General features: G+C 39.6%; 1 protein-coding gene across 3 annotated transcripts in view; it reads left to right on the top strand.

Annotated features, from left to right (window-relative positions):
• The window catches only part of TAF3 (TATA-box binding protein associated factor 3), a 177,042-nt gene that overhangs the window by 132,205 nt on the left and 18,198 nt on the right, over nucleotides 1-26,639 (top strand). For all 3 annotated transcript variants that reach the window (XR_003519799.2, XM_027592980.2, XM_027592979.2), the window contains exon 4: nucleotides 10,103-10,185. Coding sequence is in view for 2 of the 3 variants with exons in the window: in XM_027592980.2 (XP_027448781.1) it covers nucleotides 10,103-10,185 (83 nt within the window). In the remaining variant the exon portion in view is untranslated. The remainder of the gene's footprint in view (nucleotides 1-10,102; nucleotides 10,186-26,639) is intronic.

Here is a 26,639-nt window from a genome sequence, read left to right as displayed (position 1 = left end):
TAGCAGTCCAAAAACACCTGTCACCCTAAACTGTAAATAATATTGCTGTCATTATCAAGTGTACGGCACACTGCTTGGTGCCCGAATTATTAGATACCCCAAAAAAAGACAGCATCCATTTTACTCAGGGCGTGCAGAACCGTGGCACTATTTTCAGAGGACAGCTAGGCCTGTGGAGTCCCTCCTGGAGGACTAGTGTCCCTTTTTGGTGAGCCGTGTCTGTAAGTGTTTAAGGTCATGACTGTCTCCTCCTTTCTGTAGCGTCTCTTATCCTTCTATTTTCTGCTTTAATAAGATTAGGACATGTTTCCGAGTATCTAGGCTGATCGGGCTGCCTGGCCGGTGGGCAGAAAATAATTCCACGTATTTTACAGTGTAAGTAAATCAGGCTCTCATAGATTGCAGCCAAGGAAACTGATCTATATCCTGCAGTTTTGTAGAAACGGGGACCCCAAGCCTTGGGGCCCAGGATGTGACCTCTGCTTTTATGGCTTTGCTCTTCCATTCATGGTTCCTTGGATTACAGTGGTCGACAGGTTGGTTTGAACATTTCTTGTAAACTTTCTGAAAAAGTGTCTAAGTATTCATCGTGTCATACACACAGATTCTCAGAGACCCTTTCCCTGCCCTTCTAGAAGCAACCCTCTGGGAGGTTGGCTGGAAAATAACACACAGTCATTTTTTTCCACATAATAAAATAAGTTGTATTTGACACACGGCAGATCTATGACCAGTACTTTCACAATATTTCAAAATTCAGACTTACCTAGAAAACTTAGTTTAGCTGACAAGCAGTAATGGCAACTCTCACATTTTTCTGCCTAACTTTATGCTTTCTCTGCCCCCCTTGGCTGTTCCAAAATATAACAAAGTAGAATGGAAATCCTGATATCAATAACTAAACATCCTCAAGTTAACCAAGACACAGAACTCCAGCTCTTGTTTCCATTTTAAAAATCATCTTACTCTTCTGTTATGTTTATGTGGCACCTGGCACTTCCACGTACCTTATTTTCTCCTTCTAATACACCTGTGGCCTAAGGTCCAGCAGGTACTGTTACCAACATCTGTGGATGAGGAAGTGAGTGTGAGAGGGTGACTTGTCCAAGATCAAGGTCACACAACCAGCAAAAGCCAGGTCACTGACACGGAGATACTCTTCACGGTTTCGAACCGTTGGCTGCTGGAGATCGTGCCCAGCAACAATTATCACTTCCCCATCATGCACCTGCCACCTTGGCAGCCGAGCCCTCAGTAGATCAAACAGGGTACTGTTGCTTTCATCACCATCTTAACTTCGGAGAGCCAATGGGTTTGTTTCAACAGCCATTATGAATTTGAGTAAAGCCCATCAGATTAGATTTGTAACAGCAGTCCTCACCTTTCTGCAGCTTCTACCTGACTTTGGGAAAGAAAAGTCCCTCAGACTAGCTTGGTTGGAGGTAAAGGCTCAGTTCCGAGTTGCTAGATTACACCTAACAGAAGAATACAAGTCCTTGTATCACGTCTCATGGGTTATGGCTCAGATGAATGACAAAAGATAAAAATTTATAAAAGTTGGCTATCTTATGAGGTCTTCAAAAAGAATAAACAGTATTGTCTCTAGAATTAAACCTGAGTTCACATCCTGACTTTTTTTAGCTGTATGACACTGGGCAAATTACTTTAGTGAGTAATGAATGAGATTACATCTGAGACGTGCTCAGTACTGTATTTGGCACGTAAGTAAATGCCCAGTCAATGCAGATCATGCTGAGGATGGAGGCAAGTGTTGTTATTTCATTTTGAATCAACCCGTAACATGTAGAAACCTAGAGTCTGCTACTTCATTAGACCAGACTAGCTAACTTAGGTATAACCGGGGGGCGCCAGCTATGCTTAGCAGTTTCGAAAAATTATTTCTCTTTCCTTGGCATTCTTTTTAAAGTTTAGCTCTTTGTGGAGAGAGGAGAGGATAAAGGCCAGTGTAGCCTATGCAGATGCCACTGACAAGGTGTAGAAATTGAGATATTAACGTAAACCTTGACTTCTCCTCTTTCAGCTCTCCACTTATTCCTCCCCGAGGATCAAGCCGTACGAGTAAATGAAAGTATACCTGAAATTGGGTTACATAGGGCTTCAGAAGTCCCTTACATATCCGCAGATCAAAATAAGACACATCTTAGCTGCCCCGAGAAAATGTCTTTTGTCACAAAAATGAGGGCCGTGGTGTCCTTCTTCCTTCTCATCCTGACCAGCTCACAGGAGCAATTCTCACAGACATTGACCCAGATCAGTGAGCAAGGGCAGTGTTTTAATGAAAAAAAAAAAAATCTCCCCATATTTCTTTAGGTAACCTGCCTATAAAGTTTTTACCAGCCACACCCACATTCATCAATACAAGAACCAAAAAAGATACCGTTAGTTAGATGGGGATCTACGTGGTATGTTGAAGGAGCCTTGGGCTCTGGAATCCAGCAAATCTGAGTTAGGATCCAGGGCTTCTTTTTTAGTTTCTTTACTCCTTAGGCACACCATCTTTAAAGTAGGGATGTGGTGACACTCACTGAAAAGTAGGAAACACTAATAGTTAATATTTATTGAGTAATTACTATATGCTAAACACCATGTAAACACTACATGTAAGTTTAATTTCTTACCACAACTCTATAAGGTAGATACCGTAATTGTATCACTTTAAGATGAGAAACAGGCTTGGAGAAATTAATAATGCTGCCCACAATCACACACTTTGGCAGTGATTGAACAGGAGCCACGATTTCAACCCAGGCTGTCAGGTGCTATCATTGATGTTTCTTAACCACTACACTTGCCTACATTAAATAAAAATGGGTTAATTGAAATAATGTATGCAAGGCACCTGGCTTAGTAGGTGCATCATCGGGAGGAAAAATCATTTTTCTAGTAGTGGTAATAATCCACAGTGTAGTGACTTATGCACAATTTATGGTCCCCTTTTTGTGCAATAATATGCACTAGTCAAGGTTAGGAGTCTGATCTTTTAAATAGAAGCAGACTAACTTTTTGTGGACAACATATTAAGAGCAATTATGCTGAGCAGTCGCAAACGTGACATGATAGATTCAGCAGCGAGAAACCTAGCCGTACCTTTCAGATCAGTTACAATTTCCCATTTGTGCTTGTGCCAGTCGGTGTATGTACCACATGACTTAATTTATCAACGGTGGGTTTATGAAGTTTAGATGAATGTTACCGGACTACTTTAATTCAAATTGACTCTTGATATTTTAAGTGATTTTTGGAAGGAGGATTGCTGTGAAAAAATTAAACAAGAAAATGTCTCATTATTTGTTAGTGGAATTGAACCGTTGTCCATATAACCCAATACAGGACATAAACCAGAATCTATCTGTCAGATTTGGAGATGTGTTTGCCTGCTCTTGAGTACAGTCTGAGAAGGCGTGGTAGAGTGTCATCCAAAAAATGATGATGTCACGACCTGCGAATAAGTAGGCCCAGTGCTGGCCCAGGAAGATCATGGGCTTTGGCAGTCAGACTGATTGGATCTAAATTCCAGCTCTGCCACTTCCTCGTTATTCACCAGCTTCTTCATACCTCTCTGACCCTCTGCTCCCTTCCGTCTGTCTCCTTCTTCCCATTCAGTACTGGGAAGAAACAGCGTCATCCTAAAGTATGGGTTACCTCTGCTTTAAAAGAATAGTTTCATACCTTCTCCAAGAATATTTTGGCTTATAAAGGCCTTCTCTTCTACCCTCTCATGGAAGACTCTAAGTGAAGACCAGTTGGTGTCATTTAAGATGACTCTCCAGAGTTTCCTTACAACTAACCAATTGATCAGCCCACAGATAATTGAGATTTGCTTGTGATGGAAAGGTCACAAATTCTATAAAGGATTTCCCAATTTTTATCCTATTGATTGATGAATGTTATTTTGAGCTAACATCCGCTATTGGATGTACTAACGCGGATAGTAAATGATAACTAGCAGCTGCTGCTTGGTGAATGCATACAGGCGCCAGACCTGGCCAGAATTCGATTAATTAATCCTCCCCAACAGCTCGAAGGGTTTGGTGCTGTTGCCGCTGTTTTGAGTTGAAAAACTGCGGAGAAAGATCAAGTAGCTTGCTGTAGCTGGTGGGTGGAGGAGCTGGGACTGGCCGCAGGTCTCTCTTAGTGAAGCCTGTATTCTTTGTCACCCAAAATGGCCTTCTCAGCCAGTCACCTCAGACAGAGCTGATGAGAGGATAAACACGGTTTCACACTCGGGAGTAAGGTGAACATCATGATTTTAGAAAATGGTAGTCCCTGAAGAGACCTTAGAGAGCTCCTCTTCAGCCACCATATTTCAAAGAACAGGCAATGGTGGTCCTCTGCACTTTAATGACTTTAGTTATCAGAACAATTAAAATGTTTCACGTTTCTTTAGTCTACCCCAAATCCCTTCGCATTTGTCCTCAAATAATCTTTTATTAAATTTAAACAGCTTGTTCTTTAGAGAATGACAGATAGTTGTACTGGTTTGTGCCTTCAACAAAAGGTTGTCATTGTTTTCCCGTCTGTTTGGAGTAAAGCACTCTCATTTCCAGTCTTTTCTCATCAGCTCTCATAATTAGTAAAATGAAGGGTTTTCAGTCAATACAATAGTCTGGTAGAAAGGGGGAGATACTCCCTTCCTGTTTCTTGTAACTGTTCCAAGAGGAAACCAGTAACTTAACGTTTACAAACACGAGTGTGTTTGAATTTGTTGACATTTACCAGGGGCCATCTCCAAGTCTCCATGTGAATGAACTTGAGCGCTTAGTGAAAGCCTGCGTTCTGTTTCACTTGCCCTTGCTGTATTCCACTTGTCATACTTGACCACACCGTAGAACTTCTTCTGTCTTTTTAATGTCTTAAACAGTTTATCAGTCTTTAGACTATGTTTCTAAATTGAATTAATGTAAAGACCTTAATTGCTAAGAAAGACAACAAGGTACTCACTGGTCATCATAATTCCGCATCCAAAATGTTAGCTTATTAAAATTAGCTCTTCATCAGTACTATTTCTGGGGTATTTTGATGACCCATTAGCATAGATGGGAATCTGAACTCGCATTCGCTGAAATTGCTGCCACCCTATCTAGCACACATTTTTTTTTTTTAATGAAAGAAGTTTAATGTTAAAAAAATAGAAAATAAAAACTTGGCCAGATTATATTGACAAAGCTGCCCATTACCTTTGCAGAAAGTCCCTGTCAGAAGATAAACTTTAAAGCTGGAATGCATGAAAGAGTTCCAAGATAGAATTTAAATTTAAACTGATTCTTTATAGATAAGCTTTTTAAAAATCCACCTCTTTGCTTCAAGTCAGGATTTTAAAAATAAATTTCCCCCTTAAATCTCTTGAGCGATTTTCATTTTTTGCAAGGCCGCACTGCTGGTGTCCTGGAAAAATGGAGAGTTAGAGCTTTATCAGTTGGTGCCCTGAGGTATGTGGCAAAGAAGCTAAATCCTTGAAGATTAGCAAAAAAAATGCAGCACATGGCAATAAGGGGCTTATATGACTACTAGTATTAGTTCAGGTGAAAGCAGTATTGCTTATACATAAAACTGGACAAATCCACTGACAATGTATTTTTAGTTAGCTACAAAGGAGTCTTCTATTACTGGACTTTGCTCTTTGGTGGATTGGGAAGCTTAGTAATCCACTGTAAATGCTCTGCGCGCCCCAATTCTCAGCTCACTCTCAAGTGCAGTGCTTTTATTTTAACCCTTAGAAGCTCATGTTGTCCCCAGAGTTTGGCTTCATGCCATTAAAAGGTGGCCTTAGTCATATGGGTTAAGTAATTCAAATAATTGTCATTTAGTTTATTGACTTCTGGGAAAGACACGTGAGAAATCACTTTGTGAGTGCAGGACATGTCTTTGTTTTTATTTTAGTAGGCGTTTGGATAAAGTTAATGTAAATGGAAGCCTGGTTAAGAAATTTTAATTTAGAGGTGGTGTTTTCTGTATCTGTATTAGCATCCTCATTAATCTTTTTTTATACTTGCTTGAATATTATCTTTAGGTTAAATCCTGTTTAGCTTCTTTAAGAACGAAAGTAAGGTTTTAAGTGTTTGTAGGGAGGTCTACAGTCCCGGTTTGCCTAGGACAGTCCCAGTTTATACACCTTTGTGGTGTAAATAGCTCCCACTTTCACTCTCAAAGGTGTCTCTGGATAATATGGTCACCCTAATTTTACCGTAAGGTAAAATTTGGAGCTGAGGTAACGGGTTCTGAATCATTCATTAATTCCACAAGTTTACGAAATAACTTTTGTCTTCAGGGCACATCCACATGCCATTTTTAATTGGACTTACAAAATGTATCTCAATTTTTGTTTGCTTATTTTTTTACATATCGTATCATTTAACTTTTTAAAACAGTAGGACATAAATAAACCATGTCTTGACTCTTATCCTGACGAGGTACTCAAGAGGACATCAAAACCCCAGCCAGTTTAGTTGAATGGAGGTGAGGCCAAAGTCGATCACTATTTCCATATGAACTAGCGAGCCTTCCAAAGAGAAAAAGTATTTTACAACCAATGCTAGGGCCACATGAGTCCTCAGTCGGTTAAGAATCTGACTCTTGATTTTGGCTCAGGTCATGATCTCAGGGTCGTGAGATTGAGCCTCATGTCGGGCTCTGCGCTGGGCATGGAGCCTACTTAAGACTCTCTCCCTCTCCCTCTGCCTCTGCCCCTCACCTCCGCTGCCCCCCTCTCTCTGCCTCTCTGCAAAACAACAGCAACCAACTGTAGCCATCTCACAAGTATATGTCATTTATCATAAAAGACATTTACACAGAAAGTGAATAAACAGCTCCATGTAAGACCCTAGCATTACCAGAACCAAGGACTCAGCAGCATGGTAGAGGTGAGGGTGAATTTAGTGTCAGGAGACCTACAGGTAGATCATTTACTTACTTAACTTCCTCACTCTGGGCAAACCACTGATTCCTTCTGGTCCCCAGTACTTGGGGATGATGATACCTTCCATACCCAACTTACCACAGAGTTCAAAGAGCAAATTGGATCCTGTATATGGAACACACTTTGTGTTATGCAAGTGTGAGTTATAATTACTGTATGGTGTGGTAATAGAGATGAACCAAATGACGATGAGGAGCATAATAATAGTAAAGATATTTTTCAAGGTAAAGCAGCTTTATTTTTAAATAAAGCTTAAAAAAAAAGGTTAAGTGCTTTAATAATAGTATTGCAGGCTGAAGGAATGTGGAATATTACTCATCATTTATGACCATATGACCCTAAAGTTGTTTAGAATTAAAAAAATACCGGAACTTTATGTACTTTTCCATTCTCTGAAACAAAACAACTGAATCCAATCCTAGTTTTGCGGTTTGTGTGACTTTAGAACAGAAAAAGGAAAAGGAAAAATGATAGCTTCATGTATGATCAGTTTCCCTGTAAAACAGAAACCCTGATGCCTACCCCACATGTTTGTTAAAAAACCTATATGAGAACATCTGAAAAATATCCAACCACAATGCCTGGCAAGTAGTAAGTCGTTTAAAATGTTTGTTTGTTTTGGATATATTTGTCTGTTCTTCCACAGATAATACAGAAAGGTGAGAAAAATAGAGAAATCTTAATAGTTTACAAAATAGACCAAACCATTGGTTTTCAGACTTGGTTAGATCTGGAGCTCTCTGTTAAAAAAGGAATGGGGGGAAGTGGATGCACGCCCCAGCCGGTTGTCCATGGGTCTTGCTCTGACCACACCCCAGTGGCCCCTGGTCCCCTAGGGCTTTAAGGAGAACCACTGGACATACTGTCCAAAGAACTGGGCGAATGGAGGAGACATGCGCCAAAAGTGAGAACATTTGGAGGAGCAGGTTTTTGTGGGGAAGTTGATAAGTTAAAAGTTTAGATGTGGTGAGTTGAAACACAGGAAATTGTGCTCAAAATGTTCAGTAGGCAATATTCTATTTTGGTCTTAGCTTCAATCAGTGCCAGTCTGGAGACGGAGATTTTGAAGACATGACATATTGTGTAAAAACCTTCGATTAAAACCATGAACGTGGATGAGCTCACTGAAGAAAGTGTCGAGGGACAAGGGGAGGGGGCCAAATAAGATCAGGCAAAGGCAGAGGACCTAGTGGAGGAGAAGGAGGGAGTGTGATAAGATCCCCAGTGGAAAATATACCAAGAAACGATTGGCGTCTGAGGAGAGTGGTTTCAGTGGCCTGCTTGGGGGAGAAAGTAGCTTGGAGTGGGTTGAGGAATGAGTAAGGGAAGAAGGAGACAGATGTGAGACTGAAAAATATAAGAGGTTGTCAGGGAGAGGCTGAAGGGCAGGCAGGTTTTTTAAGATCGTTGAGCACATTTAAAAGCTAGCGGAAAATTGTGGAACTGCGAAGTTGAAGATGCCTATGGGAGAAGGAAGTTTCCTCAAGATACCAGAGGAGACGGACTCTGGTATAGTTGTTGATGCAGAGAAGTCTGTAGGTCTGTAGGGGCTGAAGAAGCTCTCCTGCCTGGTGGCCTCAATGTTTTTTTCCTGTGGAGCCTGAGGGGCAAAAGAGGAAAGGAAGTCACGGGAGACAGGTCTGGAAAGAGGTAAGGGTTTGAAATCCTCGCTTCAGATACCTTCTTCCATTGCACTTAGGATATGTCAGTGCCCGTGACAGGCCCTGCGAAGCAGCAGTAAGTAAGCAAAACCGATATGGTCTCTGCCCTCACCTAGCTGAGCTGTGATCCAAATACACAGCATTGAAGGCATAGACGGAACTCGAGGTTCTGATGGTAGACTTTTATGCGGTCTTGAAAATTTCCTTTGGAATTACCTGGTGCCCTTGAGGATGATTTCAGATTGGTTCTGGACAGATGGCGAAATAACCAAGAGGCAGGGAGTTGAGGGTGCTTGAGTTGCTAACTCTGTAAGTATTCGAGTGCCTCCTGCGTGCGGGCACTGTTCAAGAGAATGGTCGAAACCACAGGTCTTGATGTGACGATGGATTTAAAAACAATCAAAAAAAAAAAGCTCCAGGGGGATAGTTAAAAACATATGAAAAAATAGTAAATTTGATCGATGTGCAATACAGTAATTAGACGATTGAGCATTATGTTGTAGATTCATTCCCCTTTAGAACTACCACACTGTCCTGTTAGGATTTAATTCTTGGGCTTGAAATGTGTAAGTCAGTGGTTTGCAGCTAGTTATCACAGGGACTAGCAGGGTACTGTTGGCAGGTGGCAGGACCCCAAGGCAAGGGATGTTGAACAGCTCCCAGTGCCTGCACCATTCCGCTCAACAAAGACCTGTCCCACCAAAAATCCCAAACACCTGTGGAAAAACTCTGATATAGATAATAATGTGAGCTGCAGAGCTTTTGTTCAGTTTGTTCATTCAAAACATTATACCATAGGATCTTCACACCAACACGTGTGAAGAACCCCTTTAAAATCACCCTTGATTTGTGTGTTCCCTTTCTGACCGTTGGCTCAAATATCTGTGAAGATCTTCAGCCTATTCAGCAGCTATCGCCTTCACTACAAATCCTTCTAAAAACCTCTGTTTTTTCTTTTACAGTATTTCAGATCTGTTGACCACTAGCCAAAACAAACAGCAGTTTAATGCTGCAATTATGCTTGGTATTACCGTCTTCTTGTATGGTAATGCAAACTTAGGATGAGTTTCATGTTTTTCAAGTTCCATAAAGAGATATATTTTATCTTACAGATGCAGATATCACTGCATTTTTTTTCTATTTACTTGAAGTCTGGCAATTACTTAAATGTTCCCCATTAAATGTTCACCAGACTAGATGAGTTTTTGTGTAAAAATTCTAACAGTAAAATCCAAGAAATTAACCAAAACTAAGAAAATGCAGAAATATTTCCCATCACTTACATGAAGTAAATCAAGTTTGTAGAATTTCTCATGAAGCCAGAGAGCCTGCAGTTTTTGAGAAACAGGATCAAAATAACCCTGATTGTCCTTGAAGCTCACATTTTAGCCACATTTGAGGCTTAAACTGGCTTTATCAGGCTTGTGGAGATGAGGAAGTAGGGGAAGAGGTGGGAGGGATTTTGTTGAAAATGCATTTAACTCTAATGTAATAACTTCAACAGATCAAAGTGGAGCCAGTTGTCCCAGCCCCGAGTCCGGTTATTCCCCGATTGACTCTCAGAGTTGGTGCTGGCCAGGACAAAATGTAAGTAGGAATGTCTTCAATTAGAGTGAAATAAACTGAACTGAACGTTCTCTGCTCTTTCCTAATGGGTTTAGAACTGTAACCTCTTCCAGGTACGAACACGGAGGGTCAAGCTTTACTTTGGGAGTTCTTCATTTTCAAATTGTATCGGTTTCTTCCTCAGAGGAAATGCCTGTTGCTTTATTTGACATACAGGATCCCTTCTTTCTTGTTCTCTTTCTCTTTTTTAAAGACATGACACTGTGTCTGCGTAATTCTTAAGGTCCTGGTTATCTGAACAGGAAGAAACTATATATTGAGTGAACTAACTGCCATATTCCGCCCAGGTGGGTGCAGTGTTATACCTTCTCAAGTATGTCTTCTCTACCCACCATGACAGAGAACGGAGATTCTCATGGTTTTATTCTGAAATAAATATACCTGTATATTCCGAAATAAGTATGTCTATAAATGAATTTATAACTGAAAACAAAGATACTGCCCAAGGCTTGGTGAAACAGTACATAATAGTAACAACTGAAGTCTTAATTACCAGCTCGTTGGCTTGTTTGTTGAAGAGAAGACTGGAAATGTGAACCCCGTGTTCACTGTTCATCTTAATTTTCACAGAATCACAGCGCACCCTTCTTTTAAAGTAAATTAGTCAGCTTTGTTTCTTTTAATCACTTTTGGGATATGAATTAAATACTCTTACATGATTTTAATAAGGTGGTAAAACATTTATTTTTGTAAATTATGTTAAAAATCATTCTTCTTGTTGTAAAAATCATACTGTTTATCATTTAAATGAATTCCCCAAGCTAAAAGTACTAGTTTACAACCTTATTTTTCACCAGTAAGCCTGAAAATGGATTTGTTTACATAGCAAACAATCAAAGATTGTGTAGAAAATGGGCTTCCAGGGCATTGAATTTTCATTCAGTTTTTAGCCATAATGAAAGTAGAGCCATGCACTTAACATAGTGCGTAGAGTAGACAACAGAAAATAATGCTTTGTGTTCTCAGTGGTTCATTCCGTCTTAAAAGTTTGTATTTTATGCTGTTGCTTGCGTGAATCCAAACATAACGCAATGAAAAGGTCCAATATAATTACGACGAATGATGTTATAGAGGCAAACATGGCCTTCCAGAGAAATGTATGTTCTTCTGAAGATTGAAAGAAGAAGAAGAAAATCCAGATAGTTCATCCTTTTCTCACCTAAATTATCCACATAATTTCCACATTACTCTTTTTGGTTATATCAATAGAAACCTAGACAGTGGCTGGTAGTGTTACTGACAAGCTTAGACGGTGTAACAAAAATACTGTAGACTCAGCTCTTCTTTAACCAGATACTGGTTTACCCCATGCCCTCTATTTTACCTACAAAAATGTGAATAATGTCCTCCTCTGTCATCCACTAGAAGGCTGATTAGCGGGGAGACCCAGCCAGAGTAACTATTGATATTATCTTTCTGGAAATTCTGTACTTGGGCTCATTCCTCTCAGGGGAAGATATTCTTATATATCATTCAACAAATACTTTTCTCTTACTAGTTCACATTTATGACTATTTTCTCAGTAACTCACCATTACTTAATCTTTACTTCCACAAAAGAGTTTGGCTTGCTTGGGGCGCTTGGGTGCCTCAGTCGTTAAGCGTCTGCCTTCGGCTCAGGTCATAATCCCAGGGTCCTGGGATCGAGCCCCGCATCGGGCTCCCTGCTCACCAGGAGCCTGCTTCTCCCTCTCGCACTCCCCCTGCTTGTGTTCCTTCTCTCGCTGTCTCTGTCTCTCTCTGTGTCAAATAAATAAATAATTTGGCTTGCTCGTTCTCTTTAGAGAAATAAGGTCTATGAAAAGACTTTGATAATAATATTCCTCTCATCCACCCTTAAGCATCTTTCATTCATTCTCTTGACTATTTTTCTTCTCTCAATGAATCACCTAAGTTACTGGGAAACGTGAGAAATAGATCCTATTATCCTGGAACAGACTGTCCAGTATTAGGGAAACTATAATACTCAGACATTGTAGACAAATTGCCTGTGAGAGTATAACATTATATAATATGTGACCTTTCACATATTCAGGAAAATAACCCCCATGTTATATGAATCATTAATCACTTGGCCAAAGTCAGACACAAGGGAATGCTTACAATAAACAAAGGTGTAAATTAAGTGAAATAGATTACATTTTAAATTAAAATAAGAGGAAAAACAGGCCCAAGTCACATAGTAATAGGATTTTATGTAAAATATATCTTTATCAGTAAAGAGCTTTTTTAAAAAAAATCTAAATCAAAGATCAGCACACTATGGCCCCTGAGCCAAAATCTATCCCACTGCCAGTTTTTGGATGGCTCGCAAGCCAACAATGGTTGAAAAAAATTCAAAGAAGAATATTTTATGATGACACATGTAAATTATATGAAATTAAAAGTAATCTCTTATTGTTGTAGCATAAGGCTACATGGCTTATTCCATGGCACTAGTAATGGAAAAGTGGTGGAAGATTCATATAAATGTGCCTTTACTTAGTTTGTACACACTTGGGGCTACAGTACTCTTCTGAAGTGAAATTAATGAGCAGAGTGGGATTCAGAAAGGGGGGGAGCGGATCTGAATAGTCCGGCGAAGGGTTGGTTTATTGCTGAAGAACAGGCAGAGGATAGTCTTTTGAAATTACGGGAAGAAGGAAAAAGCTTTACGGGGTTCAAATTATACCCTCTCATTGGAAGATCTTTAAGACAATATTTAGTTTCTAAATTTTCCTAAATAAAGAAGGTCTTCTGCCCTTGATCCAGGAAAGTACTTTGAGGTTAGACTATTTCCTCTGTTCTCTGATGTTGTTCCTCGTAGCAAGACAGAGACGCCCTGTTTTTGCCTTCATTTAACATGCCTGGAATCTGTATTCTAAAGGGTCTGTGAGGGGAATCCAGTGCCTCCACCAGATGAGCGTTAGAATTCAAGATGACTTTGCAAGGACCTCAGATTCCTTTGACATGTCCCCCAGGAATGGGTCTCCAGAATTGCCTTTAGTCAGTAATGAAGATGAAACCAGAATAGTAACCCCGAAATTATAATCCCCGCACCTATAAAGTTCGTGAGCAGTACGAGTGGGAAGCACATTTACGTAAACTGCAAATACCTCAGCCTGGCCTAACTGTCAAGTAGGTCTCAGCTTGCCCAGGAACAGCTTTGCACCTGTGTTAATGAGGATGGTGATGTCGCACTTGTACTTGGGGACAAAGAGCAGGTTGAGTAGAGTGTCCGCCACGAGATGGGCAAGGGGCAGCGCAGCGTGGCCATCTTACTCGTCATCCTGGTCTTTACCATGGACTGAGTTAGTTTATGTTGAGCAAATTAGGAAGAGTGAGCTAACTTTTTTTTTTTTTTGAATGAGCTAACTTATGGCATTCATTTATCCCTTCATTTTTATGAAGGAAATAGAGCAAAATCATGTGATGGGAGTATCTTGGGAGCTGGGACTGTTAAGACCGGCAGGAAGGGACAGGGCAGAACAGGGCCTGCAGCTCTTCTAAGTTCAAATGGGTGTGGCTCATGTTTAAAGCTCAAAATTCTGTTAAAGGAGCTTCTCATTAAAAGGAAAGATAATTTTAAATATTGGTAAAGTCTTAATAAATCAATAAAAGTTGGTAATGTATTAAGAAAAAAATTAAATGTACATAAAGATTGGGGTGGATAATAGGGGCAGGTATGGGGTTAGGCAAACCCTCCCCACCCTTGCATTTCTCAGATGCCTCGTCCCTGCTGCCTCTGCCAGTGCTGGGGAGGAAGTCTCTGTCTCTTTTGCCCTTCCCCTTGAGTGGAGCTCTTCCCTGACGAATCCCCCACCCGTCTGTCAGCTCTGTTATACCGGGTGGTCAATGGGGGTTACTGTGTTGGAGAAATTGTACACTGGTCCCTTTGCCCTCAGGACACTGGTGCCCTTATGCAGTGAGCTCACCAGAGAAGGGATAATTACTTGAGCTCCGCCCCTCAGACATCCAGTAATGGTTGGTCATTTTTTCCAATTACTCTCCGATAGTATATTTGATCAAGTGACATGGGATTATTTATGATGCCTTTCAGAGAACAATATTATTATCAATGATAATTCTAAATTTTCTTTTGACGGAGAGATTACAATAGCTTGTCTTTTTATAGATGTAACTCCTTTCCCAAAATATGCAAATTATACTGAGAATATTTTTCAGTGACCAGTTTACTGCTGGCAATTATAGTTTTCTTTCTGCCAACGTTTTGGTTTCCACTGTCAACACGGCCCTGAGTGTTTTCAGATTCCTTAATGATTCTGGAAACTCTTTCATTGATCAGACCTCTCTTAGCAGAGGTGCTGAAAATTGGATGCTTTCCTTTTTGTGTAAGTAATTCGGTTTTTTGTTGCAGTTTACGGAACTTAGTTATTTCTGGGAGGGGGCTTTTTAATAGTTGGAATTTCTAAATCATATGTACTATAAAAATGGGAGCTAAAAGTTTGCTCATTAATCTTAAAAAACATAAAGAGTTTAATCTTTAAAAAGAGGATATTTATAGATATTTGTTGTCTTTTTATGATCCAAACTTTCCTCGGTAATGCTTTTTGACAGTACAGCGAGAAAGTAGAGAATAATCGTGAGCAATTACAGGAATAATCATTTAAAATATTTTTAAAGAAAATAAGCATTTTACATTTTAAAATGTAGCCAGGTTTAGCCGAAAGACATTTAAGAGGGTGAAATGTGTGTTGTGGTTTTTATTGGTAAGTTCTTTAGAGAAATAATAGCAACTGATTTTTATCCTACTTTCTGCATTTTCCTTCTTTATGTGAAACGTTGTTTATTCCTATATAATTTTTTTCCAGTCCAAACAAATTTATGGCAGCTTAGAGAGAGAACAATAAAGTTATTAGAAAAAAGGAATAGGAAACTAACACCAAGAAGAGGAAAAAGAAACGAATGATCGCACATCAGGTAGGATTATGGCTTCCTAGCAAGGAGGGCAAACTGAAATACAGTTTTGAAAGGGAAGGTACCTCTGAGTTTCTCGGGAGAGAACAAGTTTTTCAAGGCACCAAATTTAAAACTTTATTTCCATAGGGAACCAGCTGACAAACCCGTGTCTTCCGTAGCAGCTTTTATAGCAGATACACAGACAGTTTTTGTTTATTTCTTGTAGCGATCTCTAATATACTACATAGCATCGTAGTAGCATGCTCAGTGAAGACGACTCTGTAAAGAATCTTCTCATCTCTAGTTGGAACACTTGTGTTTTCTTTTTGTGTTAATCAAGACTCTTAGTTTCAAGTAACAGAAACCCAAACCAAACTAGCTGAAAGGGACAAAGTAAAAGAGGTTTCTTTGACTTCAGGTGAGGCGGAATCCAGGGTTCAAAACAGTATCATTAGGATGCTGCTCACTTTCTTTGACTCCATCGTGCCATTGTACGGTGGCAACCATGGTCCAAGTCACCCAAGGCTGGGATGGTTCCTAGTGCTCCGCACGTCTGGTTCCCCCACACCTGTGGTTGTGGAGACACCGTCGGAAGGGACAATGGTAGTCGCAGAAGGAAAGGTGGACTCTTACTAAGGGGCGAGGGGCAGGCAGAAACGACTGATCACATTTTATTTAAGCAAAGGCAGTCGTATTTCATATTTTTATAAAAGCATGCTGAGGAGGCTGAGGAAAACTTGTTCGTTTAAAAAATGATCCTTTAGGGCACCTGGGTGGCTCAGTCGGCTAAGCGTCTGCCTTCAGCTCAGGTCATGATCCCAGGGTCCTGGGATCGAGTCCCGCATCAGGGTTCCTGCTCCGGTGGGACCCTGCCTCTCCCTCTCCCTCTGCCTGCCACTCCCCCTGCTTATGTGCACACGCGCACACTCGCTCTCTCTCTCTCTCTCTCTCACAAAAATAAATAAAATCTTTTAAAAAAATAAAAAATGATCCTTTAGAAGTAAAGCTTGGGAACATTTCAGTCAGACTTAGAAGGCCTTTTGCTTTTCTATTTTTAATTTGTCTCCCTTCCAATAAAACTGTCTGCTTTTGATTAAAAGAAATAAAAAAGATTGAAACGTGTTGATAGTTTTGTTTTGCCCTGGATAGCTTGTCACTGAGACTAAAACATTTCATAGGTATTTTGCCTATATTCAAAGCCAAATGATAGGAACAATGACCCCCCCCCCAAAAAAATCCTAAGAATAACTATATTTTACAATGTATGGCAAATGACTTATTTGTAATGCTAGTGACAAATGATAACATTACAAATGAAGTTCCCTAGCAGCTGAACAGCTGCTGTATACATTATCCTTGCTACCTTATCGTACTTATAAATTCAACAGACCCAAGCCCTTATGTCTCAGCTGCAATTCCGAGGGGAAGCAGGTAGTTAAAATTTTTCCTATTCAGGTCTTTGGCCTTTTTCTGACTCTCACAGACAAGGAGTTCTTGGCCTCCATCTCTGACTCTCTCATTGTTACTGACCTAAACTGATGATGAAATCTCCAAGTTTAATTTCCTCCCCTGGCATGTTGTAGTTTGTTCATTAACACCAAACATGCAGTATGTGTAAGGAAAAAAAGAGCATGCTGTCCGGAAAACTGGCTTTAGGTTTGGGGAAATGCTTTTACTACACAGTAAAACAAGTGGAAAGATTATAATCAAAGCATTTCCATCTTACTTGTAAACAATTACAGCCGTTCTTACACGGATGCCACATTAGAACACTTGGGGAAATTTACTGGATTCCATTCTAATGCAATTAGAGCTAATTTTGTTCTTTAAATGAATAAAAGGTCAGCTAGTAAATCTAGCTTATCTTGAGTCCAGACTTCAATAAATTGTTTTATTTAATTTGTTGTAAAAGATCTTATCCTTAATGGGTCTAGGTCTTATTAGTTCACTTAGGTTTTAAAATATTTATGACCACCTTTTTAGATATGATTTGAATGATAGTTGGAAAGTTTCTCTCTGCAGTGTTATCAAGGCCCAAGATCACTAATTGAGTGAATATAGGAAGGTACTTAAGATTTGTTATCTAGAAAAAGCTGATGTGAACTTCCAGAATTTAAATGTTCTTTAACCTGTGACAGGCAGAGATAATTTAGCTATATCATGGTAACCTTTTGGATACTATTGGGCTATAATTTTCCCTATGGATCAAACTACTCACACTTCTAGTGTTTAAAAAGAATACGTACCTGCTGATGGAAACATGGAGACACTCCTGCCGTTACTGACAACAACATGGACAATTTAAATTATTTACATTCTCTTATTTCCTGTCATTTTGTGGGGCTATGATATTGAAGTACGTACATAAAGACTCTAAAGGCATAGTGTAATGTTTCTTCTTCTCTGTACCCCCTCCTGCCCCTTATGTTTTAGAAGACAGGTAACCATGTCACTGCGGGACTTCCGTGACTTAGAATCTTGCAGCTTTTTTTAAAAATGTGGTTGCCAAAGTCTTAACCCATGGGTTGAAGGATATGTCACCATGTGGGACTGAGCCATATCTAAACCTGCTCACCAGCTCCCCGGCTCCCCGCTAGATGCCAGAAAAGCTATGACTCCTCTTCTCGTTCTGACGTCTCCAGATGTACTTCCTTCCAGGTGCTTCCAGATGCTTCATTCCTAAACCCGTCGCATTCTGGTATCTGCCCTCGAAACTTTTCTGGAGCTTCTGCAGTCCTTAGCTGCAACCTTCATGCTTTGTGCTGCGGTGGACACTGCTGTTCCCCCCAGGCCCTTTCTGACCCCTCTGTCCCTTTGTTTCCCTTGCTTCTTCACTTGACTGATTCTCTCCTTCTCTGTCATTCCTTCTGTCTTTCTCATGGACTTCCTTCTTCTTCTTGCCTCTGGCCCACTTTGCTTTGTTCTTTCTCCCCAAATCCTCCTGCTCACTCCTTAGGTTTTAGTTGTGTGGTGATGGTTTCCAGCTCAGATTTCTCCCCCAGGATGCAGACCAGCCTTCCTGGTTACTTGCTGCCAACTTCTGACTGGATGCACTGAGGCACCAAAAACAGAGCATTTCCAATATTGAACACCTGGTTACTTCTCCCAGCCTGGTTCTTCTTCTGTTTTTGAATCTGTTGATGATGAAACCAGAGCCTCCATTTTCCAAGGTAACTTGGAAGAAGGCAAAGGCTGTCTGACTAGTGGAATCGGGAGCTTTTTATTTGCCATAATACCAGCCTGGTCATCTTGAAAACTAAGCTCTAAGGGTGTCCATAGCTCCAAAAAGGGTTGTTTTGAACAAAACTTAGGGAAAGAGAGACTCTGTCCAAAGAAGTCTCCTCAATCCTCATTTGAGCTCTCGGCATCTTATAACTTCTGGGCAGCATCTGCAAGTGTGGAGCTCCTCCTTGGCCAGACACAAGTGGCCAGCAGTACCAGAGAAAGGAAAGATGTCTACATCCTCATACACAGACGGCCGTCACGGGCTCCAGAGGAAACAAAAAAGCCATGAGATACACAGAGATATTTTGCTTCCCAGTGAGATTAAGTGATTATTTTTGAAATTTTTTCAAAAAATTTGAATTTTTTCATTTCTCGAGTACCCAGCACAGATCATCCTGCATCTGAGTTCTGAGCTCTGTCCTCACAGCGTAAAAAGCTCCAGCATTCCTAGCCACACCCACCGAAGAAACTCAGGGAGGGAGTGACACCTGTCTCCCTACCTCGCAGCCTCCCCCACCCAACAGCCAGCCTGTCCCCAGTCCCCGCCCGTTTGCCTCCTAACATTTCTCAATTCCTTACCCCCTTCTCCGTTCCTGCTGCACTCAGAACTGTTCTCCATACTTGCCCGCTCCAGAGCCATCTAGCTAGAACCCGTGAAAGCGTTTGGGGGCTTGCTTGGTACGTTTAGCACTGCCGAAGTGCTTGCAGTCCCCCACACAGAGCAGGCTGTTTTTCATCTTTCTTTTCTCAGGTTGTACCACCTGCCTTGCAGTGCCTTCCACCACCCTGCCTCTTCATCGGAGGCAGGTTCATATTCACCTTTTAAAATTGTCATCTGTTCTTGGAAGAGGCGGTCACAGCCCACCTCCCCCATCCCTACCCCCAGCTCGTCATCCCTCTTCCAAGCGTCCAGAATACACTGTTTGCATCCATGTTGGAGCACTCGGTATGCTTTGTATATCTGTCTGTGACTATCTTCTCCCACAGAACAGGAGTTTCTTGGAAATTGGCGTGTGTGCCCCAGTCACCTTTTTATCTCAACTGCCAAAGAGTAGGAGATGTAGTAGACTGAAAATAAAGATTTGTGGAGATATATTCAAGGATTCAGACAGTCTCTTAGCTTTTCAACCATGGACTGATTTTTACTCTGTTTGAACAAGCTTTCCTAGATTTGGAGTAGTATCCAAATAGAATTTAATTGAGCTACTTTTACAGAATTGCTTTCATATTAGGAGCAACTGTGTTTTTATCAAGTTAAAAACACACACACACAAAAACCCTTAAAATAAGAGAGCGAAAGGAGCCTACAGGAAGCTTGCACTTTTATTTTACTTTTTTATTTGAGTATAGTTGATGAGGAAGCTTACTCTTAGCCCTATAGTAACATTTAAAATGAAGAAAACTGCATATATTGGTGTGGAAGTCTTTTGTCAAAGATTGCTTTTCCTCCCTACCCATTGCTCTTGGTGTTTTACTTAATTTTAGAGGTAATTTGAATAATAAGAAGATGCTGAAAATAAGTTGCTTAAAGGAATTGGAAGGTCTTACAGGTGGAGTGACTAAAATTTCCAAGTTTGTTTTAAATAATATGAAGTGGGTCCCACAGTAGTCTATGTAAAAAGGAAATGTGGATCTTTTTAAGACTTGTATTATCTTTATAATAACAGATGTACCATTCTATACTCTGAATAGACAAAAAAAGGATAGCCATCAATTTGAAAATGAAATTATTAGAGTAGCTTTTCTTCCAAGGTGCACTGATTGTCCGTCCGTGGCTCTCTGTCCCATATATAGTTAGGATTTTAATAAACAGGGAGTAAATAAGAATATCTGGGAAACAAAACTTGTAAAACCCTGATCAGGATATAATAGGTCTTTAATAAAAGTTAGTTACGTGTTTCTTCCTTTTAATAAGCTGACTGGACATTTATTTTTTATTTATTTTTTATTTTTTAAAGATTCTATTTATTTGACAGAGAGACACAGTGAAGTGAGAGAGGGAACACAAGCAGGGGGAGTGGGAGAAGGAGAAGCAGGCTTCCCGCGGAGCAGGGAGCCCGATGCGGGGCTCGATCCCAGGGCCCTGGGACCATGACCTGAGCCGAAGGCAGACGCTTAACGACTGAGCCACCCAGGCGCCCCTGGACATTTGTTTTAAAGAAAAATACTTTTCACAAAGATGTTATATATAGTCTTTTGCATCCTTTGGTTAAAACCAGGTATAAAAAGCTAAAGGGCTTTTCAAAACCTATTTGAACAAGTGCTACTAACTATGGAAGTACTTGGCTTTGTGTCTTAAATCTTTTTTTTTTTTCTGATTATAAAAATAATACATGGTTAGTATTTTTTTGTTTCAGTTTTTTAAGATAAACTGCCTAGAAACGTGTGGCTTAGGACGTGAACCCTCTCCTAAACCCATCCTTCTGACAATACTCATTGCTGGCTGTTTGCTGGGGAACAAACAAGACAGGATCATCTTACATATACGATTTTACAGCTGGCCTTTCTTTAACGTAGCAGCGCATCATAGACTTGTCCCCAGGTCGACATGACATGGTATCTTATTTTACTGTGGTATCATAACTAATTTATCTTTTGAGTTTCCAATTCTTGGACATTTCAGTTGTTTCAGATTTTGCTATAACAAATAGACAGCATCCTCATATACAGACCTTTGTGTGTTGTGTGGTCCAAAAATATGAACATTTAAGAGATTTTTAAATTATTATGCCAAATTATCAGCCAAAAGTTCATACCAATTAAGGTTCCCTCCACCAGAAACGAGAATGAAATGACTGTATGTAAGAAGGATTGGTCAGGGCACCCGGTGGCTCAGTTGGTTAAGCGTCTGCCTTCAGCCCAGGTCATGATCCCAGGGTCCTGGGATCCAGCCCCGCATTGGGCTCCCTGCTCAGTGGGGAGTCTGCTTCTCCCTCTCCTTCCCGCTTGTGCTCTACTATCTTCTGTCTCTCTCAAATAAAAAAATAAAATCTTAAAAAAAAAGAAGAAGAAGAAGGATTGGTTAAACCTGACGGTGCTAAAGTTCTAAGGGACTGTGGGGCAGCTAATGAGTTATTTTATGTCCGTGACTAGCCTGACGTCTGTACTTGCTTGACATATCCATCAGGCCAAGTTTGTAACCATCAGGCCAAGGTTTGTAACCTTTCTCGTCCTTCCAGGCCATTCTTGGAGTGACAGAACAGTAGGTAGAACTTTGAGGAGACTAGAGGACCAGACTCTGAAGCAGCCTCTAAAACTCACAACGGGGGCACCTGGGTGGCTCAGTCGGTTAAGCGTCTGCCTTCGGCTCAGGTCATGATCCCAGGGTCCTGGGATCGAGCCCCACATCGGGCTCCCTGCTCGGTGGGAAGCTTGCTTCTCCCTCTCCCACTCCCCCTGCTTGTGTTCCCTCTCTCGCTGTTTCTCTCTCTCTCTCTGTCAAAATAAATAAATAAAATCTTTAAAAAATAAAAATAAAAAATAAAACTCACAGTGAAATTCTGTATTTAGGCTATGAAGTAGGTAGGAGTTGCATGACCTTATCGTTTCTTCCTTTTTTTCATTCTTTGTCTCTCCTTCTGTTTGAATGATCTTCACTTTGAGTGTGACTCCGAAGTCAGTGGAATAATTCCAAAAGTCCTTTTCTGCCTCAGAGAAAATTTTAGAAACATAATTTCATTTTATTTTACTTTACCTATTACTTTAAACTCCCTTGGACTTTTTTTTTTTTAATGGATCTTCTTATTCATAAAAATCCTTTAAACACTAAAGCAGCCAAAATGATTGCCCATTAAATATTTTATCAATGTTCAGTGTGGCTCATTTATTTCTTTGGAGCGTGGGAAAACATCCTTTTATCTCATCTCCTGTTTTACAGTTTAACCGTTGGACATGTTCTTTTCCAAACAAATTGTTGAAATCCCCTTCACTCTCATTTTGGAAGATCATCTTTTATTATCAAAGATATAAGATCAAACAGTCTAAGAGGAGAAGGATCCTGCAGCTGTCCAGAGTAGGCAACATATTATGCTATATATACACAAGCCAAAGTGATATACACGCACAGTAACTGTCAGGGTAGGCCACACAGCAGAGTATATAAGTGAAGTATATGAGCGAATGAAGACGTACGTGTGCATATAACTGTTGAAAGTTTAGCATATATACATGTATGTATATATATGCACATGCATTTTTTCGTGTGTATATATATATATATATATACATTATATATATAACATATATCCACTTATTTTAGCCCACAAAGATGCCAATACATATATGTGTGTATGTCTATAAATATTTCGCATGCTGTTTACAGAGGAAGATAAGAATTCATGGGAAACATGGTGATTTTTGGTGAAGACACAGCAGCTATTATCAGATTTTAATATCTTCTGAAGTAGTGGTGTTGGATTTTCCGAGCATGACTGCAGTAATAACTGAGTTTTATAACACTCCAGTGAGATACAAATCTCAATCACAATCTTGTTCATTTTTCAGGTTCACTGAATATCATCTTATTGCTTTGAATGTTTTCAAATAACTGAGATGTTCTTTAATCCGAAAATCAATGAATGAGTGAATGAATGAATGAGTTTCTTATCTTTTATAGTTAACTTGCAACGTTAGCATATTTTCATCTTAAAAGCATGTTTTTCTAAGTAATTAAGCATCCTCCTCAGAGAGGAGTGTTAAGAGCAAAGTCTCACTGTGTTGAGTGTTAGTTGTATTTGGCTTTGCCCTTCCTTACTAAAGGCACCCTCTTATTTGCTGGAGAGAAGCAGAGGCCTTTCTGAAATCACAAAATCTTTTAGAATTTCTGACTCCAGAAAATTTAGTTTTTGGAAAGAACCCTGACAATGCCCTAGAGAACACCTTCATGGGTTTCCGTTTTTTTTTAGAAATTGATCTGCATTTAACAAATATTAATGTTGATTACATACATAGTACAACTGTGCCGAAGGAGATAACACGTTTGCAAGTGGTAAATTGGAATCAGATGTTGGTTCTCCTCTCAGGAACATAGCTAGAAATAATCACAGTGGAAGGGAGAAGGTGTTAAAGATTATAAGATAGAAGTTCAAGGTGATTACTTCCAGCTAGGCAGAGTTAGAAAAGTCTGGAGAGGAGAATTTGAATAGAGCCCTAAAGGTGAGTAAAATTCGGAGATGGAGAAATGTGAAGAGGAAAAATAAAAGCAAAGATGTATTAAGGCAAATAACCAAAGCACATTTACTTTAAGAAATTGTTAATTATTCTGTTGCTGTAAGAGTGTACACGTGCCCTGGATTTTTTGTGTTTTATGAACCTAAATTATTCTGGATAAAATGCTTATTACCAATATTTTAAAAAAGTTTTTATTGTGAACATTTTCACACAGAACCGAATAAGCTCATAGACTTTCATGTACCTACCACCTGATAGATTTAACAGTTAGCAAAAGGCTGCCACACTTCCTTGACTGAATCCTTCTCTTTTTTCCTGCCCAAGTCCTAGCTAAGCAAATCCAGGCCCAATGTCACTTTACATCCATGTATAGTTTAACATGTAGCTTCCAAAAATAGGGTTATTTTCTTGTGTAATCACAGTGCCATTACCACACATCAAGTATGGGAACATTTTCTTGCTATTTACTACCCAGCCCATATCCACTTGTCTCCCTTTGTCTCAAAAATCTATTTTGACAGTGGCTTTGTTTGAATCAGGATCCAAACCAGACAAAGCACCTGGAATCTAGAACTCTCACCCTCTGTCCTGCTTTTTGCCACGCAGTTCACTCCTTGAAGAAACCAAGTCATTTGTCCAGCGGGAATGCCTCTCTTTCTAGATCTTTCTGCTTACTCTTGTGTAGCGTCATTTAAATGGCTATTCTCTCCCTGTCACAGGCATTTAGCTCTGAAGACTTACAGTTCTAAAGATGTGATTAGATTCAAGTTCAGCTTCTGTTTGACAAGGATATTTTGCGGCTCTGTATTTCTACCTGCCGTCAGCAGGTACCTGTCTAGCCGTCATGACGCCATAAATGCTGGACCAGTCATTTCATTAGGAGTTGTGAAACTTTTTGAGGAACCTCCATACTGTTTTCAGAGTGGCTGCACCAGCTTGCATTCCCACCAACAGTGTAGGAGGGTTCCCCTTTCTCCGCATCCCCGCCAACATCTGTCGTTTCCTGACTTGTTAATTTTAGCCATTCCAACTGGTGTGAGGTGGTATCTCATTGAGGTTTTGATTTGGATTTCCCTGATGCCGAGCGATGTTGAGCACTTTTTCATGTGTCTGTTGGCCATTTGGATGTCTTCTTTGCAGAAATGTCTGTTCCTGTCTTCTGCCCATTTATTGATTGGATCATTTGTTCTTTGGATGTTGAGTTTAAGAAGCTCTTTATAGATTTTGGATACTAGTCCTTTATCTGATATGTCATTTGCAAATATCTTCTCCCATTCTGTCGGTTGTCTTTTGGTTTTGTGGACTGTTTCTTTTGCTCTGCAGAAGCTTTTTATCTTGATGAAGTCCCAATAGTTCATTTTTGAAATGGTAGTTTTTTTTTAATTAAGTCATTCCTTTCACATTTATTAGCTGAAATGATTTTCTTCATCAACTAGGGCATTTCGGTTACCCTGAAATAGAGCTCATATAAGAGACAGGATAAATGCTTAATTCTTTTTACTTGCCAAACTTTAGTCTAAGGAGTTGGTGGAGTTCACACCCTAGTTAATCTCCTGTGGTGATTGCTGAGTTTTGGTTTTAGAAAGTACTCTCTCGCTCTCCCCCTCCCCATCTTCTTCCCCCTCTCTACCTCTCCCCCGCTTCCTCCCTTTCCCTTTCTCTCTCTCTCCCCCTCCCCCCCCAATTCTTTTTAATATCCAAATGGTCCCAGCTTCACTGATGGGTCTTTGTGTGGTCTTATTACGGGATTTATCACTACCCCGTTCATCTTTGATAGCTTTCTCACTTTCTGGTACGAAATGTTCCTGGTTTATCTTCTATACTTCCTGACCACAGACCTGAAATTAGTCATTCCTTCAAGGAACACTGGTTCCTTTTTTATGGGGAATCGTTTTTAGGAGTCACAGTCTGGTGCTAGAGGTACTCGTTGCTGCTGGGGATGTCCTTGCTGCTAGGCCTCTACAGTGGAAACAAATTATAAATTTATACTGTTATTTCCAGCTAAGATTTAACATTAATTTCTTTGAATTTATTTCTTCATCTTTTCTTTTACATTAGAAGTCTTGATTGTTAACAGCATTAACATAATTACTTATTTGCTTTATTCTACAAGAACTATATGAAAAAGTAATGCCCTTTTAGTAATGATCGTTACTAGAAGCAATAATAGCACTATTACTCATATTAATAAGACTGCTGAATAAAGTTAAAGATTACTTTTTTTTTTTCATTCCATTTGTTCTTAAGATAAATCCCCTATGGATGTGTGACCAAAATGCCATGCTCCTAAATTCACCTGAAATTATTTTTTTGTTGTGTGGTTGTATCACCAGCATGATATACTGGAGGTTCCTTTATTTCCATTTATTTTCAACTTGTAGGCATTTTTATAAATTCGGTTTGCTGAATATGTGAAAAAGTGACTTGACTCCAAAGTTGAAGCTCTAATAAGATCTATCCAGAGAGGTCCTGCTGTCATGTCTTTCCCCCTACCCTTCCTATTCCTTTCCCTATAAATAGTGACCATTTTTTTGTTCCATTTTTTAAAAAATTATCCTTCCACTGTATCTTTTTGCAAAAATGAAAAAATATTCATTTATTATTTATCTGAATATTAATACCCTTTTAAGATATTTTACAGATTTTGAACATTTGACAATACAAGTATAATCATTTGGGTATCTTCTTTGGAAATGAAGATTTGACAATGGCTATATTTTCCTCTAATTACTTCATGCAGTTCGTTTCATTTTTCAAATAGGTCATGCCTGAATTAAAAGATAAAATGTTTTCTACTTGATATGTTCTTGGGCTATGACAAGATAAAATATCCGTTTTATGAGATGATGTAAATATTCAAGAGGCAAACCATGAGCTTGAGGAATTAAATCCATTTACAGTTGTGTTAATTATATGAATGCTAAAAGTTGAGCTTGTGAGGATCAAGAATAAGGAGTAATGATTGATTTGAAGAATCAACATAAAACCGATTCTCATAATTGTCTTTGGGTATTTGTTCCTTTTGATCAAATGTGAAATATGGAAATGACACTCTTCCAATTTGGCATTTTAAGCACTGATACTCTAAAACATAATTTCCCCTAAATTTTTGAATATTTATTA

Source organism: Zalophus californianus, chromosome 9 (genome assembly GCF_009762305.2).
Source record: "Zalophus californianus isolate mZalCal1 chromosome 9, mZalCal1.pri.v2, whole genome shotgun sequence".
NCBI classification, from domain to species: Eukaryota; Metazoa; Chordata; class Mammalia; order Carnivora; family Otariidae; genus Zalophus; species Zalophus californianus.
The sequence above is the reverse complement of the archived record's forward strand: the minus strand, read 5'-3'. Positions and strand labels throughout refer to the sequence as shown.